At 42.7% G+C, this 18334-nt stretch overlaps 3 protein-coding genes across 7 annotated transcripts in view; 1 reads left to right on the top strand and 2 right to left on the bottom strand.

The window, feature by feature from the left end:
* LOC118427824 (N-terminal EF-hand calcium-binding protein 1-like) overlaps positions 1-6234 on the top strand; it is an 8674-nt gene extending 2440 nt beyond the window's left edge. Inside the window, exons 4-13 of one of the 5 annotated variants that reach the window (XM_035837793.1) lie at positions 717-742; positions 1002-1036; positions 1497-1559; positions 1746-1882; positions 2935-3106; positions 3579-3632; positions 4113-4222; positions 4553-4630; positions 5192-5283; positions 5773-6234. In XM_035837793.1, coding sequence (XP_035693686.1) covers positions 717-742; positions 1002-1036; positions 1497-1559; positions 1746-1882; positions 2935-3106; positions 3579-3632; positions 4113-4222; positions 4553-4630; positions 5192-5283; positions 5773-5801 — 796 coding nt within the window. In that variant the 3' untranslated portion in view covers positions 5802-6234. Of the gene's footprint in view, positions 1-716; positions 743-1001; positions 1100-1150; positions 1214-1267; positions 1331-1496; positions 1560-1745; positions 1883-2088; positions 2125-2934; positions 3107-3578; positions 3633-4112; positions 4223-4552; positions 4631-5191; positions 5284-5772 lie in introns of all 5 variants that reach the window. The other 4 variants (XM_035837794.1, XM_035837795.1, XM_035837792.1 and 1 more) reach the window with 4 other exon arrangements.
* A 1452-nt stretch (positions 6235-7686) lies between these two features.
* On the bottom strand, positions 7687-9557 carry LOC118427803. Its single transcript, XM_035837759.1, has one exon. The coding sequence runs from the start codon at positions 9480-9482 to the stop codon at positions 7719-7721; it is 1764 nt and encodes a 587-aa protein (XP_035693652.1). The 5' UTR covers positions 9483-9557; the 3' UTR covers positions 7687-7718.
* An 869-nt stretch (positions 9558-10426) lies between these two features.
* LOC118427925 (proline-rich receptor-like protein kinase PERK8) lies at positions 10427-15797 on the bottom strand. Its single transcript, XM_035837892.1, has 4 exons — positions 15675-15797; positions 14069-14195; positions 12657-12848; positions 10427-10591 (listed from the first exon to the last, which is right to left on the bottom strand). Exons 2-4 carry the CDS (start codon positions 14171-14173, stop codon positions 10427-10429), a joined length of 462 nt encoding a protein of 153 aa, XP_035693785.1. The 5' UTR covers positions 14174-14195; positions 15675-15797.
* Positions 15798-18334: the final 2537 nt, after the last annotated feature.

Here is an 18334-nt window from a genome sequence, read left to right as displayed (position 1 = left end):
CCAGGCTTTTAGCTAGGATTTAAAATAGGGAGTCCAAACTTATTGGTGAGTCGCGGTAAGTGACTATTGTCTGGGGGTCTGGGGGCATCCACCTTCCATGGTGCAGAGTTTTTCATGATTTTAAGTTAAAAAAGTGCATTCTTAGGTATCCCAAGAGGCAAAAATACGGTTCCAGAGGTCACAGTAGAAGACTGTGACCACAGATGACCTGGTAGCATCCCTGGTCAATCAGAATTTCATGCTTGTCAGACGATTTTCTCCCAGTGTAAGGGCGTCCAATTTCTTGTTATTCTAAGAAAAGTGCGTCCAGATGACGCGTTGACGCATGCCTGGCTAAAAGCCTGGGTGGTCCTTATATAGAGGTGGTCACTTCTTGGAGGAATACAGGTTTGACTGTACACTCACATTGTAATTCATACCACTGTTTTAGTGTTTAGGAACTAGGACATTGATATGTATGTGGATTCATAACTTTTTTCTCCTCAGATGAACAGGGTTGAACCGTTCTTTTAGAATGATCTCCTTCATTTTGCATCGATATACATGTACATTATGTACAACACAAGGTTTTGTCCATTCTAAACCTGTTGTTACGCCTTACACCATCCCATTATAAGCTGGGGAAATACAGAGTAATATTCTATGGCTATCCATAGTCGTTTGTATCATTCATATTTTAAGTTGTCTAAATTTCATTGTTTTGTTTGCATTGACAGTAACATCGATGTCGGAGAGCTATGCGGTGAGTAATGCTAAATATTAGATGTCGAAACATATCTTTCTGTTACCGGTACTTCAGAATTGCCAGGAACTTTACTTGCAACTTGAACAAATTTTCTGCATTGTATACAATGTATATGAAATACAGTTTTGCAACTTTTGTGACATGTTTCAAATAATATTGTTAAAGATACCTTCACTCCTTACTTGGAAAAGAAAGGAGAAAAATGCGCCACTCATGAGACATAAACTCAGAAAATCAGTTTTTTTTTCTTCTCCAGACTACTTCTCCCAGCAGTTGGGCCCATTTGAGCAGGTGTACAGTGCTCTGGAGGATCTGAACTCTTCTATCAACACTGCTCTCATGTCTACTGCTCAGGTAGGTTAGGGGAAGGTTAAAGGTCAGGGTAAAGGTCAGGGAAAGGGTCAGGTGTACAGTGCTCTGGAGGATCTGAACTCTTCCATCAACACTGCTCTCATGTCCACTGCACAGGTAGGAGGTCATGGGAAGGTTAAAGGTCAGGGTAAAGGTCAGGAAAAGGGTCAGGTGTACAGTGCTCTGGAGGATCTGAACTCTTCTATCAACACTGCTCTCATGTCTACTGCACAGGTAAGTCGGGGAGGTTAAAGGTCAGGGTAAAGGTCAGGAAAAGGGTCAGGTGTACAGTGCTCTGGAGGATCTGAACTCTTCCATCAACACTGCTCTCATGTCTACTGCTCAGGTAGGTCAGGAGGTCAGGGGAAGGTTAAAGGTCAGGTTAAAGGGTAAGGGTCAGGTGTACAGTGCTCTGGAGGATCTGAACTCTTCCATCAACACTGCTCTCATGTCCACTGCACAGGTCAGGGGAAGGTTAAAGGTCAGGTTAAAGGTAAAGGTCAGTAAGGGAGTGTTCAGAAAATGGTAGAGTGTTAGATGACTGATGAAACAGACCTGTATGTGTAACCTCCTGGATTATTAAGTCCAATTTGTAAACTTTGTTTCAAACATTTGAATATTCAAACCCTTGTTTCTGATTGGTCCTCAGGATTATCCCAGCATGCCACAGGAGGGCCAGTTTATGCGGCGTTTCCTGCTGAAGGAGGTTCTGAACCAGATGGAGTCTCAGCAGCGCTCGGTGGACGTGGCCAGCGAACATCTGGAACAGGAGTCAGGATCTCAGGAGTATGTGTGCAGGGGTTAGAGGTCAGGGGTTAAGGGTCAGGTGTTAAGGGTCAGGTGTTAGAGGTTAGACTCAGAGGTAATGAGGTAGTGAGCATCTGGAACAGGAGTCAGGATCTCAGGAGTATGTATGCAGGGGCTAGAGGTCAGGTGTTAAGGGTCAGGTGTTAAGGGTCAGGTGTTAGAGGTTAGACTCAGAGGTAATGAGGTAGTGAGCATCTGGAACAGGAGTCAGGATCTCAGGAGTATGTATGCAGGGGCTAGAGGTCAGGGGTTAAGGGTCAGGTGTTAGAGGTTCGACTCAGAGGTAATTAGGTTGTGAACCAGATGGAGTCTCAGCAGCGCTCGGTGGACGTGGCTAGCGAACATCTGGAACAGGAGTCCGGATCTCAGGAGTAAGGGTGCAGGGGTTAGAGGTCAGAGTTTAAGGTTCAGGTGTTATTGGCTAGGTTGTTAAGCAGCTAGACTCTCAGCAGGGCTTTGTGGACGTCACTAGTGAGCATCTGGAACAAGAGTCTGGATCTCAGGAGTATGTGTGCAGGGGTCAGAGGTTTGGGGTTAAGGGTTAGGTGTTAGAGGCTAGGTTTTTCAGCTGCTAGACTTTCAGCAGCGCTCTATAGATGTGGCTTGGGAACATCTGGAACAGAGTCCAGATGTCAGGAGTATGTGTTCAGGGGTTAGAGGTTAGTGGGTGCTGAGCCAAATGGACTCTCAGTCTCAGTAGCATTCTGTAGGCGTTGCTAGCAAGCATCTTGAATCTGTATATGACGTCACTGGCTAACATTCCATCCCAGAACTGTGGGGTATATATGCAGGGGTTGGAGGTCAGGGTTTAAGGATCAAAGGTTAGAGGTAAGGAGGTGTGGAAACTACCAAAGACATTGACCTCAAAGCATCGATTTGCATGTTGGCAGCAAATATCTGTTAAGCAATTCTGAAAAAGTACAACAGCAAAGAATATTCCAACAATAGGAAAGCAATAGTTCTAGTTCATTGTGCAATTGGTTGAAATAGATGGAGAATTAACAGAAAATATTTCTAAATTCTTCCCTTAGCCCCGTTGATGCCAATGTTGAGGAGGAGCCCCAGCTGAGCCGAGCGCGGAGGCGGGACATCCGGCGGCAGATGAGCGGGCTGTCACGGCTGGAGAGTCACGAGGACAACAGCGCAGCGCTGACTCAGCAGGTCAGCAGGCTCAAGACTCTGCTGGACACCTTACAGAGCAAGGTATGTCTTACAGACTCTGCTCGACACCTTACAGAGCAAGGTACATCTTGTTCCCAAGAAGTATAATTTTGAAAGGAACTTGGTATTAGACAGCATATATATATGGTAAGAGCCTCGTCTAGATCTTCAATAGGTAGATATAAACAAGTACAGGAGCTGAGTCAAGTTCATAGTAAAAAAAGCCAGGATCTTATCCTAAAGCATGGTCATACAATTAAGGAAAAAAGACTGCTGTCTTTTAGATGAGAACTGAAGCAGTGGTCTTGCATCCATTGTCCTCTGCAGTTTGTAGTATACATCAATAACCATCTGCCATAAAGAATTAAAAGAATTTCAAGTTTGTCATCTGTGATGATGAATGTTTTAAACTTCAGCACTCCAATGAAGTCGTTTCCAATTCTTTAATGGTTATCAGGTTTGAAGCAGCAGGGATAGGGGTAAGGAGAAACTGACAGATGTGTTGTGGTTTCAGGTGAGACTTCAGCCTATAGAAGAGGAGCTGGACATGGAGGATGGAGCTTCACTGGTGAGTACTGCATGTAGGCCTGAAACCTCTGGACATTTTAATGGTAGCAAGTCAGTGGCATCGTTTGGATGTGATGATTAGGATACACATGGCCCTGGGTTCGAATCCTCTTACATGTTTGAATGACTTTCCTCACTCGAGCCAGGTGTAAAATTTGGTACCTGATATGATATGATACGGTTGTGGAGGAAAAAAAATGGTCGAACTGTTGGTGTCCCTGGTGCTGAAACATAAGTGCGTAGTGCTGAATGTTGTTCACTGACCCTGGATGATGTTACAGGTCCAGGTGGTCCAGAGGAGGATGGAGATGGAGGAAGATAAGGAGGAGGAGTTCTGTAAGGCCCTGATGTTAACGTGCTGTTGTACTGATGTTGTTACAGGTCCAGGTGGTCCAGAGGAGGATGGAGATGGAGGAAGATAAGGAAGAGGAGTTCTGTAAGGCTCTGATGTTAATGTGCTGTTGTACTGATGTTGTTACAGGTCCAGGTGGTCCAGAGGAGGATGGAGATGGAGGAAGATAAGGAGGAGGAGTTCCGTAAGGCTCTACGGGAGTACCTGGAGGCTGTCGAGGGGACAGATGGGTGCATCAAGTACGTAGTTTGGTATACAGTATACCAATCTTCACTGTTCATCAAAACTATAGCCATTCAACTAGAGAAATTGTGGATGCTTAAATTCTTACATTTCAAATGTTTTAGATTATTTGCATATAGTGATGTCCCTAAATATGGAACAATGGTACTGTTTTCTTGTCCCCTGCATACAATGTTTATAGTATTTCTTCATCGTCAGTCAGTGGGTTCTGCATCACCTAACTATAGATCATCCTGTATTACCTAGCAAATGAAAAACTGTATAGTTTCAATGTCTTTCCCTGGAGAACTATCCAGAATGCTGATGTTTCCTTGTTCCTCCTGCAGCCTGTGTGTTTGCCGCACTCCCGACAGAGAACATATTATCCTGTACGAGATCTGGGCTGGCACTGAGGCTTGGAAAAGGTGAGGACTTTTCACATGTCGTACTGAGTAATCTAGCTAGGGTAGTGCGATCAGTGGTTTAGGCCTCTTCACAGACTTTCAATGAGCAACAGTGACACCTAGCTGCAAGTGTAGTACTGCATCAGTGACACCTAGCTACAGTGTGAAGTAGAACCAATCTGTATTGCCCTCAGGAAACTGACAGATGGTCAGCAAAATGCCGGCTAGGTAAAACCCTCAGTTCAGTACAAGGGACTATCCAATGTTTTCCAATGATTTCATCTCATCTCATGTTTCCCTTAGTCTAACTATATTTGACTGTTGGGACACCACAGATGATCTGCAAACCAGTATTTTCAAACCTCCTTGGTTTCCATTTATTTGTTTTTAATTCAATGTCATGCTTGTCTATTCTCTTATATCATCCTCCCATTTTTCTGTTGCTTGCTCCTCTTTCTTCCTCACTGGACAGTTCCCTGCATGATAGTTTTGGATAGTTCGATGACCATGACACATGGCTGTACCATTTTAGTTTTCTTGATAAAACTGGTCATAGAATCTGATGTTTTTCCTCCATTTCAGCCACGTGAGCTCCTCAGTCAGCAAGACATTCCAACACAAGGTCATCGACCTCCTGGCTCAGCCCGAGCAGATGTCCACCATCAGCATACCAGGTAGGAAAACACCCCTCTTTCTGAGTGGTACAGGCCAGACACACATGGAGTTTTTATCGTATTGGAACAGTCCATTCTAATAGAAGGGGAGGTGCATAATGATGCGTTCTGTATGAAATCCGACTGGCATGAAAACTGTACATGTACTTTGATTTGTTGTTCCTTTTTTGGAAATTGAGTGACAGAAAGAGATCAATAGGTATATGTTATGTTAATATTTGCATAATTGGGAAACTGCAATGAAACAATTGACATACAAGAAGCTTTTTAGAAGAGTGATGGATGTCACTTGAAATGTCCGGAGGGTAAATCTCCGTTTTTTATCCAGTTGTAGAGAATTTGCATTGTTATTGAATATTGCTTACCTGGATGTCTAACCTCCATAAAAGTATTAGAAGCTTTTGAGGGTATTTCGCAGAGTTGTGAGATATTTTAACTCTTGTATTCAAAGATTTCTGTAACAAAACTATTTTGATTTTTCCCTGATAGCATCCTGGCTCCAGACAGATGCAGAATGAAGACCTCCCTCAAGGCTGGCTGAGGCGTTGGTATCACAGAACTGGAGATCTTGAAACTTCTGCTGTGGTTTTGTTTTGGGGTGACCTTTCTACTGTAATTTTATGACACCACAAACATCTATGTCTTGTATTTAAGCTGATAAAAACACATTTTCATGTATTTCTTTTAATGAAGTACATGTACTGTTTTGGGGGGATGGAAAGGGTAAGATTTGTGTTCGCCCCAACAAGCAAATTTCTGTCCCAGGACGAAGGGATGGGTCCTGGAGACTTCCCTGGTATAAAACCACTGTAGAAGTGAAAGAATTTACATGTATTGTAGGGTAAACTGGGTATCCATGGTGGGTTTTGGGTTCTCTTTATCACTATGTGGACTGTTTGTCTATTGTGGGGAACATTTGGTGATATTAATGGTTTTCATGGTATTTCTGAAGAAAAAAAAAGAGTCAGCACTACCCAAGAATACCACTCAGGGGACAGATAAAACTGGTGGTCGCTATAGACAGGATTTATAATGATTGTGTCAATGGGACAAATTATTTAGGGGACCACCAAGAAAAGCCGTATTGGCTAGTTGATCTTATTGAGGTTGTCACAGATTTAACTAATTTGTCATGAATGTAATATGTGACTTTCCTTCATGTCTTGTCCCCATGATAGTGTTAAGCATTTTCAAAGTGTCAAAGCAAAATCAAAGTCAAAGTACCGATACTCTCTGCACAAAGACTTTGGAGGACTGGTAATAGCAAAAAAAAAAAGCCAAATTTATTTTAGTTTTTGTCAAACGAAAAAGAAATCATGGTGCTGACTTGTCTAGTTCTGCCATAGATAAGGGAGGCTCTGCAGTGGGTTTCATGGTGAACGAAATTGGAGCTCTAACAACTGGTGTTGTGTAACTTTCAGGGGTGCAGATAACCCCTTTAGTAACCTCAAAATTGTTTCCTCTTTCAATTGTATTAATTGGAATGTTGTAATTATTATCATCATATTATAATATTTAAGCCCTGCACATTTAATTTGATTACAATGACTTAAAGAATACAATAAGATATAACTACGATATACGATATAATGACTTGAGGAGTGATATCATATATATTAGCATATAGTAATATACTATTAGGCAATAGGTTTTTCACCTTTTTTGCTATTTTGTTACTTTTGGATAAGGGAGCTGTTAAGTGATAGAGTATTTTCCTATATGGTTACTTGGATGTGTAGTCTGTTTGCATGCATGTTATTGCTATAAATTAACAGAGGAGTGTAAGAAAAGGGAGACAATATAGTTCTCACATCTTTAATGTAAAAAATCAACAGCACAACTTGTCAAGACACCAAGCTATGATGCAAAAACTAGTTTAGAAGAACAATTATGGATGAAAAATATAATACAAAGAAGGTCTTAACATTTAGTACTATCAGGTGAATATTTTGTCCGACTAAAATAACATATTCTACAACTTTTTACAAATCATGGCACAAAGTTCAAATGTGGGCAAATATATACTAAATGTTAATATCTTCAAGATTAATAAATTACCCAGCCATATCTACAATAATGTCAGATCACTTCCTCCACCGTACTAGTTAATTTATACCTCTAATGTAATGGGATTTTTTTTATAACCTAAGGCACATTGTGTTGATAGCATTCTTGGTAGAATTCTGAAATATATGTACAAGTTTCAACATTGAATTGGAAACACTCAATTTTGTTATCTGTACAAACAAACTATATTGAGTCAACTCAACACCACCACAATGCAACGGTCTCAGGTATAGTTTCATTCATGTTAATACATAATGCCATGGGTATATGTAATGCCGTATATAAGGAATGTCTTGACTAAAATATGAACACTTTTTTTATCATTTTAAATTTCATGATGCAAAACAGCTCATACACTTTGGCAAGCCCTAGGAGAAAAACACTTTCACAGTGGAGTCCACCCCTCGCCGACACATGGGACATTCCGCCATCCCCTCCGCGCAATGGCCACAGCAGGCATAGTGTCCGCAGGGCACGAACACAACCTCGATCCTCGCATCGAAACAAACCTTACAGGTGTGCTCCTCACGGTACCGCTCAAGCTCCGACTCCACGTTATCATCTGTGGTCACCTTAGAGATGGTGCGGGCCGTACCATTGTCTGTTGTAGGGGAGGGAGGGATGTCCTCTGTGCTCAGTGTGTTCTCGGATTCTGGTGTTGTTGCGGTCGTTGTTGCCGTGACTACCGCGGGAGGCATGTTCGGTAGTTCGTCGTTGCCAAGTTTTTCCTTAGCTCTCGCGTATTCATCCTCTAGGTCCTTTAACGCTTGTAAGAGTTCTGCGACGGACGCAAAGTTTTCGCCATGCGTCTCAAACCTTCGCCACACCGCGTGTTGGACAAGATCACGATCGTACCCTGCGCGTAGCACGTTTTCTACAACCGGACTTACCATGGCTTCCACCACGCTATTCGCTCTCTGTAATGATGCCCTTGAAGCGTCCACTGTCTTCCCATCTCCATCCTTGTACTCAACAGTCTTTTCATCAAATGTCTTGTCACTGTCCTCAAGTTTCTTACCGGCTTGCTTGTACTCGCGTTTCAAGTCTGCAACTGCTTGAAGCAGTTCAGGAGCAGACTTGAAGGGCCCCTTCCCCTCCTGAAGACGTCGCCACACCACATGTCGCACCGTCTCAAGGTCGTGCCCTTGTGAGAGGACACACAGGACAACCTGGTCTTCCATGGCCAAGGTCAAATCGACCTCCTCCTTTTCTTTAAGGAAGACCTTGTCTCCGAGCTTCTTCTCCGCAGCTGTGTACTCCTGCTCCAAGTCTTTCACAGCCTGGAGAAGCTCAGGCCCGGACAAGACTCCGCCCGCGTGCAGCCGTCGCCAAACTGCGTGCCGCACAAGCTCGAGGCTGTAGCCCTCGCGTACAATGTTTTTAACGACCATAGACTTCATGGCATCTGTCAGGGAGGGAGGCTGAGGAGCACTGGTTGCCCCTGGCGACGGACCTCCAGCCTCCTCCTCCTCCTCATGTGGTCCTGTTGGGATCGCCATCAGGCACAACTTCCCTTTGTTAAAAGTTGAGTCGAATGGTTTCGCGTCAACGTCGTCAACGTTTTCAGCCGTCACGATGTCAGAGCTGTCGTATGGCAGGGCACTGGCTTCTTCAGAGTTTTCTGCCCTGACGACAAAAGTGCTTCCCAGGTCTTGTGCCTGTGGAGACACCATATAGGTATCGCTGAAGTTTGAACTCTGTTCGGGTTTTTCCACGGAGTATGTCTCTCCGAACAGCTTTCGCAGCTGTGCGACGGAATATGTTTGCCCGAGCTCCTGGTCTGTCTGAGAATCTTGATTCTCATCTGGAGAAGATTCTGAGGACAGTTCCTGTTCTGATTTCTTTTGAACCGGAGCAACTTTTTGGAAAGGCACAGCTTTGCATTTCATCGTCAGCGGTGCTTTTCCTTGCTGCAAATCCTGGCTTTCGTCTGGAGTTGCCTCGGACGATGGCTTTTGTTCCGATTTTGGAACTTTCCGGAAAGGCAGAGCTTTACACTTCTTCGTTAGCGGAGCCTTGCCTTGCTGGGGTCCAGTTTTCGCGCTGTCGTCGCTCGGAATGGCCATCACGGACATCTTACCGAGCTGGACGGGAGGCCCAGCCTCCACGTTATCATCTGTAGGGATGGCCATCTGGTAGGACTCAGTTTGTCTGGCTGTGGTGAATGTAGCTGTGTGATGGCTGGATTCTGTTTTCTGCAGAACACAGGAAAACAAGGAAAAGGGGAATCTTTGGTTAGTTACTATAAGGAACTGAGATTTCTGGCTATAAAACATAAAGGACCTACAGATTCTGGTATTGCACACTAGGGGTGGGTAGTAGCAGTCTACTGTATTCTGCTGCTAGCTGCAGTGGTCTGGACACTCTGCAGCTGCAATCAGTGTAGGGGTGGGTACTGGTACAGAAAATTCAGGTCTGGTCCAGGTTCAGAGGATCAGGTACCGGTTCAGACCTGAACCTGGACCTAATTGTTGTTTTGTCTGGACTGGTCAAACAAGAAAAACTGGACAAAACTCCTATTGCAAAATTTTGAATACGTGTACATATAAATTTTCTTTCACTGTCTTTACAGTAAAAGAAATCTTCACAACATCACAAACATGGTATTGCACATATCAGAATCCAGTAGCTTAAGAAGGTGTAGAAATCTGGACATTCCTTTTACACAAAATGCTGGATTAACTTGGCTGAACAGAACAATTGGAGTATTTGGCCTTGGAGTTTGTTATAATATATGTTAGATTTTATGCATTCTCACTATAGTACAGCACAACATGGTAACTTAAGCTCCTTGGTGATTACATGTAAAAACATCTAATGAGGAAGAGGCAACAACACATTTACGAGTATTTTGCCCGGTTCTTGGTCAGATACTGTAAATGCAGAAATGTTCGCGGTGGATTAATGTTCGCGGTGTTCGCACTTCACCGCGAACTTAAATCCACCGCGAAAATTTTTCTATTGTGGTATTAGATTGCAGTCTATGATGTTACCGCGAACTTAAATCCACCGCGAAAAGTCCTTTTTCCCGCTACCGCAAAATTAAATCCCCGCGAACTTAAATGCATTTACAGTATTACGTCCGTTCTCTCACCGTATTGTCTGCACAGCAGGTTCTTGTCACCACGCTTGTCGTGGCTGAGGCAGCGTGGGTAACCTTGACCATGGTCTCTCTCACCAGGCCTGTCAGCCGCATCGCTCCAGTCATGACTGATCTCACCGCCTCACTTGGGCTGGGGATCTGTTAATCAATAATCAATAACCGATCAATAACTGATTATCAGTAACCGTGGTCTCTCTCACCAGGCCTGTCAGCCGCATCGCTCCCGTCATGACTGATCTCACCGCCTCACTCGGGCTGGGGATCTGTTAATCAATAATCAATAATCAATAACTGATTATCAGTAACCATGGTCTCTCTCACCAGGCCTGTCAGCCGCATCGCTCCCGTCATGACTGATCTCACCGCCTCACTCGGGCTGGGGATCTGTTAATCAATAATCAATAATCAATAACTGATTATCAATAACCATGGTCTCTCTCACCAGGCCTGTCAGCCGCATCGCTCCCGTCATGACTGATCTCACCGCCTCACTCGGGCTGGGGATCTGTCAATCAATAATCAATATATCAATAATCAATAACTGATTATCAGTAACCATGGTCTCCCTCACCAGGCCTGTCAGCCGCATCGCTCCAGTCATGACTGATCTCACCGCCTCACTTGGGCTGGGGATCTGTCAATCAATAATCAATAACTGATTATCAGTAACCATGGTTTCTCTCACCAGGCCTGTCAGGCGCATCGATCCCGTCATGACTGATCTCACCGCCTCACTTGGGCTGGGGATCTGTCAATCAATAATCAATAACTGATTATCAGTAACCATGGTTTCTCTCACCAGGCCTGTCAGGCGCATCGATCCCGTCATGACTGATCTCACCGCCTCACTTGGGCTGGGGATCTGTCAATCAATAATCAATAACTGATTATCAGTAACCATGGTTTCTCTCACCAGGCCTGTCAGGCGCATCGATCCCGTCATGACTGATCTCACCGCCTCACTCGGGCTGGGGATCTGTTAATCAATATATCAATAATCAATAACTGATTATCAGTAACCATGGTCTCCCTCACCAGGCCTGTCAGCCGCATCGCTCCCGTCATGACTGATCTCACCGCCTCACTCGGGCTGGGGATCTGTTAATCAATAATCAATATATCAATAATCAATAACTGATTATCAGTAACCATGGTCTCTCTCACCAGGCCTGTCAGCCGCATCGCTCCTGTCATGACTGATGTCACTGCCTCACTCGGGCTGGGGATCTGTTAATCAATAATCAATATATCAATAATCAATAACTGATTATCAGTAACCATGGTTTCTCTCACCAGGCCTGTCAGCCGCATCGCTCCCGTCATGACTGATCTCACCGCCTCACTTGGGCTGGGGATCTGTTAATCAATAACTGAACGATCAATAACCTATAAATCAATAACTTATTATCGATAATGATGGTTTCTCTCACGAGACCCATGAGCTGCATCATTCCTGTCATGAACACTTGACTTGGCCTGGGGATATGTCAATCAATTAATGAATAGATACATGAATATAATCACATAGAATAATAAAAATTAGAATAAACATCTCTCACCACTCCAGTCCTAAAGACCCTACTTCTCTTCAACCATGGATTTGATCAATCAATGCCCTATATTTTGAGCTACATGTACTTATCCATGTCTGTACACCATTATTTTAATGGGTCAATCTGTTCATCTTCATCTAAAATGGAAAATCCCATCTCCTTCACTGCCCTAGGTTACTAGTTAGTGGTCCAGTTGAATATTGTTAGCTCTTTTTGTCTTTGTAAATGGTCGGACAGCATGCCCTTCAGGCACCTATCAACATTTACATGTACGCTAACATTTATAAACAACCGAGAAACATCTGACAAAAATAGTTCCTGACTAGGTTTTCAGAATTTACCACCTCTATATACGTAGGTCTCCCCTGTCCTTATTTAAAGCTTTACCTAGTTCTGATAACAGTGTTAAAACTGGCAACATGTATTTTGTGGTGCAAGCTTTCAGTTCAACCTTACAGTACATGTTACCTATTGTAGTCATGGGTTCTACTAAACACATACCAATTTTTTTAAAGAAATAGTTCTGAAAAAACAAAATTTTAAAGCTGAGAAAGCTAATTTATATTCAAAATAGCATTGCCAAAATTCATAAAAAATGTATATATCTTTTTAAAAATAAGTGCCTTTACACGAAATTCGATTGCCCTTACCAAGCTTGCGCCTGATTGGCTGTTGTCATGGTGACGAGAGTTTTCCCCAGGTGATTGACAGACAGCAGTAGAGGGTACAGGTAGTCTGGCGGGGGTGCCGTTGTTAAATGAAACAGCGGCTGGTGGCTGTGGTCTGATGGGGGTGCTGTCCGTAAACGGAACAGCCTGAAACCTGATTGACGAACTTGGGACCTAAAATCGGGAGAAAAAAAAATTGGCGTCTACTTTTGATTTTAGATTTCAATCCCGGTTTTTGTTTGTAACTACGAATGAACCATTAAATGCTACCTGATCCAAGCTTGCTATAATTACTAACTGTAAACAGTCTCTGAAACTTGCAGCTGAAAAAAACATTATTGCATTTTGGAGAAATTGCATGAGTAGTTGCAAAATTCAACGAAGGTGCATTAGTTATGGAGAAATTTGAGAATGACCTGTCGACAATAAACAACAGAACTACCCAAATGAAATAATTTTACTCCTCGAAAAATAACATTGAACTTGAAATCAGTAGAAATACATTGTACACAGAAACAATGACTAGATGTCAATTTATATATTTAAAATCTCAAAGCATAAATAGAAGAATACGTTAAGACTTTTTAAGTTTAAAAGGTGCAGCTAAAATCCGTACCTACCCTGCTGCTATCTCACCGGTTCTGTTCTGAACCCGGCAAACAAAACCAACGCTGCACAAATGACGTGTCAACCCGGGTATCCCTCAAGTACACGTCAGCCTTAGGTTCATGTGATCAACAAGTGCACATTGCGCAACTTTTGGCAATCGTGAGGGCAGGTTTGACTATATCGGTATTAGAAACGATCCTTGTTGTTTTCGGACTGGTTTTGGCTGAGATTAAGCACTTTGCGGGCCCTTAGCAATCTTGGAAACAACCCGGAAGTGAGAAAAACACGGGTTACCCCGTTTGCACCATCTGACGCAATCGAATTGTACGTGGTCTAAACAACCTGGATCTCTAGAAGACATGAATTATTGTTGTTAAAAAAATAGGGCAACAAAACTACTTATCTATTTCAATTTTTTAGTGTCTTTACCGAGTGCAAGGGCAAGGTCACGAGCTCTTTGTAAGCTGAGAACCCAAACAGGGACAAGCCGGTGAAACCTTCGGCGATAATGTTTTCGTGGGGAAAGTACACAAGTCCAGGCAGTATATATAGTCAGGGAACTACTATGTGAAAATCTTGTATTCATCAAGAAAGCATTCAGGAGGTTCTGATAGCTTGGGAGAAAAATATATCTGGGAAAAAATATCGTGGTCTAGCCTTCAATGGCTTGGGCAATTATATTTTCCTGGCTAAACGCTACACGGGTTCAAGTTCAGATATAAGAGAAGAATATCTAGTGAGAGAAACTAAGTAAACAAGATTGTTTATTATTGAAGAAAGCCTACCGGAGGTTTGGCTCGCCAGCCGGGCGGTTTCCGTGCCCGGAGTTTGGCGCGAGGTCCGGACGGGTCGGGGCTCTTCCGGGGTGGTGGGCGGGACACGTCCGTCATGGTGCGGGCACCGTGCGGTCAGCTACGGCAGGAAACAAACCACAGAATACGTCTTAATTAACGTTTATAGTTTACAGTAAGCCCTTCTCATGTGATCGTCGTGACGTGAGAAATACAGGTGCTACGTATGTAGAGAACATCAGCGTATTATGTATGCACTCAGTACAGAAAAATTCCCTACCTTTTTTTTCTACGACTAGTATGAATGGATGAATGAATTTATTGCTCAACAATCGCACAGGGTACAATGTATGGCAATTAATAACAACTAATAGCTATACAGACAGTAGTACTAAGAGGCTACATACAAAACAACAACAAAACATTATCGATAATAGTACAGTTATGTATGATTAATCTGATCTCGCATTTGGAATACATTATAAAGAAACTGGCCTACGTAGACGGATATATGAGTTGAACATGAGAGCAATACATGGAAAATATCGCTTTCTGCACCAGCGAGAGAGATGTGTGTTTTGGTTCTAATATTCTTAAACAATGTTTCTCTCTCTTTACTGTAGGTGGGACATTTCATAACAAAGTGGAATTCATCTTCTATATTTTCATGAGTACAATGAACAGTCGACCATGGCGGAGCCATATCAAGTAAGAATGGACATGTGTCGTAACAACTACGTTACAGCTCACAGAAAGTTTGGTTGTCATAACAACTACAGAAACTGTGCTTAACAGTACATTGTCATAAACATCGTCCAAACATGATACAACTCACATGCTCAGTGTATACAGGTTCAATGCACCGTTAGAATTAACACCTACTCTACTCTTTTCAACAGCTACGAACAGTTGAAAACGTCCTTACAAAATGCACTGATAGATTTCAAGAGTTACTTACACGCAGTAACAGTTTAAGCTTAAAACGAGTTAGAGAAATCATGTAACAACAACAGAAGTACGTGCCACACCCCCTCCCCACCCCACTCCACAAACACATTACGTCAGCCAAACCGGCCATACCGCCGGCGGTACCAAAAGAAAGTTACGTTCCTCTTTTGTAGCGGTAAGGGTTAGGGATAGGAGTACTGGAATACTCTGGATGCTAAGCAGGATCTGGAATGCAATGGGAAGAACATAGAAACCCACAGGCTCCGACTCCAGTTTGTAAAACCTAACTTGTATCACTCACTGGTCACCCGTATCGTATGATAAAACTAGCAACGTTATACTGTTGTCCACTGCAGTTAATCTTACCAGACTTTGACGTTCGTCCCGGCTATTTTAGGACTCAAGGACGGTCTAAAACTGTCCTGTAGACAAACTACGAAATACCTGATCTGCAGTCAAACGACCTAGCAAGGACAACAGTCTGTCTGCAACACTGTCACACAAGAAAATGTTGGAAAGTTTAACTTAAGAATGCGGAAGTACGACATCGCCACAGAACTGTATCATGTTCTGTAACGATTGTGAAGTATTCTAGCTACAATACGAGTCATGTATCCATGGAAACGATGAAGAAAAGGGAGAAGATACTAACCAGAATGAGTCAGCCGGCATTCTCGATCGTGTGGATGTGAATTCGTCTTATGAAATGCGTCGGTGGGACGTTCTGATGCAACGTCACGCAATCCAACACCGCGGGGCAGCATGGGTAGGGACGAGGGATTATTTTCTGGGGGGTTCAAAGTATCAGTCATTTTACAAAATACGTATAATATTTCGCAATAAAATCCAACAGAAAGTGTATGGTATGTGTATATTTTACATACATAATATTTAACAATTATTGAGTTCATAAAATATAGAACCAATCGAGGAAATCGAAATGCATTATACATAGAACCCCTTCATAATAGTATCGTCTAATTTCGCAATGTTTACCAGATGACATCATTTGGAAATCCCCAGCCGTCCTAACCCCGCCCCAGAGTTGGGCAATCCCCATTTTTCGCTTCGAAGGGATGCGTGCATGTTTTCTACTGAAGACAGAGAAACGAACGTCTTAAACCCCAAGACATCGGTGGGAAACGTCTTCAGACGGGGTGGCGGGTGACGTGAGTAAATATCTAACGTCATAGCGTCACGTAGGTGTGAAATTCTGCGAGATTTTTGCGAGGATTGGAGGTCGTGCGCCCCCCTCCCCACTCGTCATGTATGCGCGCTGTGTAGCTGGTGTCAGGGGGTGCGTCATGCATAACAACAAGATGTCTGTCAATATGATATGTAGGGTTTAGACAACAAACATGTGTTGTTTGTATGTGAATGTGTGTTTTTCACAACAAAATCTACCTGAAAACTTAAAATTGGATTTTGTTTTTGTAAAATCTTTGAAGCAATTAAGATTCATCGGTGCATTTCTATTATGTATATAATGTCGCACGAAAATACACTTTCATCGTACGAGGAAAGAATCGGGTACTTTAAGATTCGGAAACGTAGCTACATGTACAACGTGTGTTTCAAACAATGCTAAGGCCAGAGTGGATTTAGCCCAGCTCCGATCTGTTATTTTGTGAAAACCGGAACAATTCAATTTTGAGGTAATTGATGTTTTCGCTGTTATGGTTGCTTTAGCGTTATCGTCAGTGACACAGTTCTCCTTTTAAGAATGACAAAATGACAAGTTCATGTACATGATTGTACAAGATTTGAAAATTATTCGTTTTAGATACCAACAATTAGAAGCTTATAGAAGCAGATATCGGTGTCGGATTTACCAGACGAAATTGCAATTGATTGAAAAAAAAAGAAAATTATTCTAACGCTACATACAGCGGTAATAGCACGGTTTTCATACACAGTCGTTGAAAATCCTTTACATGGATACCTTATATGGCACTTTTCATATGACTAATATGCAACAGACAATAGCATGCATAGCTTATTATACGTTTGTCCCAGAGGAACAATATGAAGGCTTATTTTCAAAACAATCGCCACGCAAGCTAAGTGCATACTGTTGGAATGTTTTCATAGATTGTAATATTCGGGGGGGGGGGGTGCAGATATGGACCACCTTCATATTACACACACACCCTAAACTCTCAGTCGAAAATGTGTACTAAAAAATCATGTTTTTATTTCATCTACAAAGTCACATGTATATGAGTAAATGTGAATTTCGAATTGCACCATTATTTCCACACTCTGTATCTGAAATGCAGAATTATATATAACCACCCTTTGGCGGAACAAACCGGCTAGCATATTCTCGTTACTAAACACAACTGAACTGCGCTACTGGCTGTTCCAGTCGATTCGGGGGTTAACGACCTCTTTACTAGACCAAAAGGTCGAGGGTTCATGAAATCCTACCCGACTAGCGGTACACCACTGGATATGGATGCTGAAGGTCATGTACAATAAAACTATGTGTCGCTGCCTAACTTGTTACGACCAGCTGTTGTTATCGTTGAAACAGATTTTTCTCTCCAAGCAGATGTTGGGAGGTAAGATACAACGTTTTTTTTTCTTGGCCGCTGAAAGACCAAACATTTACAAATCGCTCAACGGTTTTCAGACAAGTAAAGATTCTCCATGTCTTCTGTGCCTGTGTTTTATTTTGTCATTTTTTGAATAGCGCAACTTTTTTCCAATTATGAAATCAAGAGTTACACAAATACAATTTTGGTAACTCTATGATCGTTCAGAGATTTGACTTTGGTCTTATATTTGTCTGACATTTGTGTTAGCTATTCTCCCTGGGAGAAGAACTAGACAGAATAATTAGACATCGCCGTCTAGTAGAAAGGGGATTGTCTACACACACAACAGAACATGAGGAAAACTAGAAAACGTTTTATACTCTTCACGGCAAGCCAAACTATTGAGCCAGCGGTTACTACGTAGGATGACACCCAGGATGGAGAATCTTTAACGCTCTCACCTCCTAACATCTGCTTGGAGATCAGCTGAACCTGAGTTGACAAACTCCTACCCATTACCTTCCTTGAGTTGTCACGTATCGTGCGGCAGCGATGTGGAAGAATATTCCGAATACTCTTCCACAGACGAATACTATTCGTCTGAACTCCCTCCCGACATAGCAGACATGCATCATGTTATATGTCAGGTTTTCTGGCGCCGGGCTGGCATCAAGGCGCCGCGATGGAGATGCGGACAATAGGCCATCGTGTAGAGTTTGTACAACTATTGTACATCGCGTCTCTTCTTCGTTATTGCAAGGAATTATGTTGA

Source organism: Branchiostoma floridae, chromosome 12, assembly GCF_000003815.2.
Source record: "Branchiostoma floridae strain S238N-H82 chromosome 12, Bfl_VNyyK, whole genome shotgun sequence".
In the NCBI taxonomy this organism is placed as follows: Eukaryota; Metazoa; Chordata; class Leptocardii; order Amphioxiformes; family Branchiostomatidae; genus Branchiostoma; species Branchiostoma floridae.
This window is presented reverse-complemented; position numbering and strand designations above follow the sequence as displayed.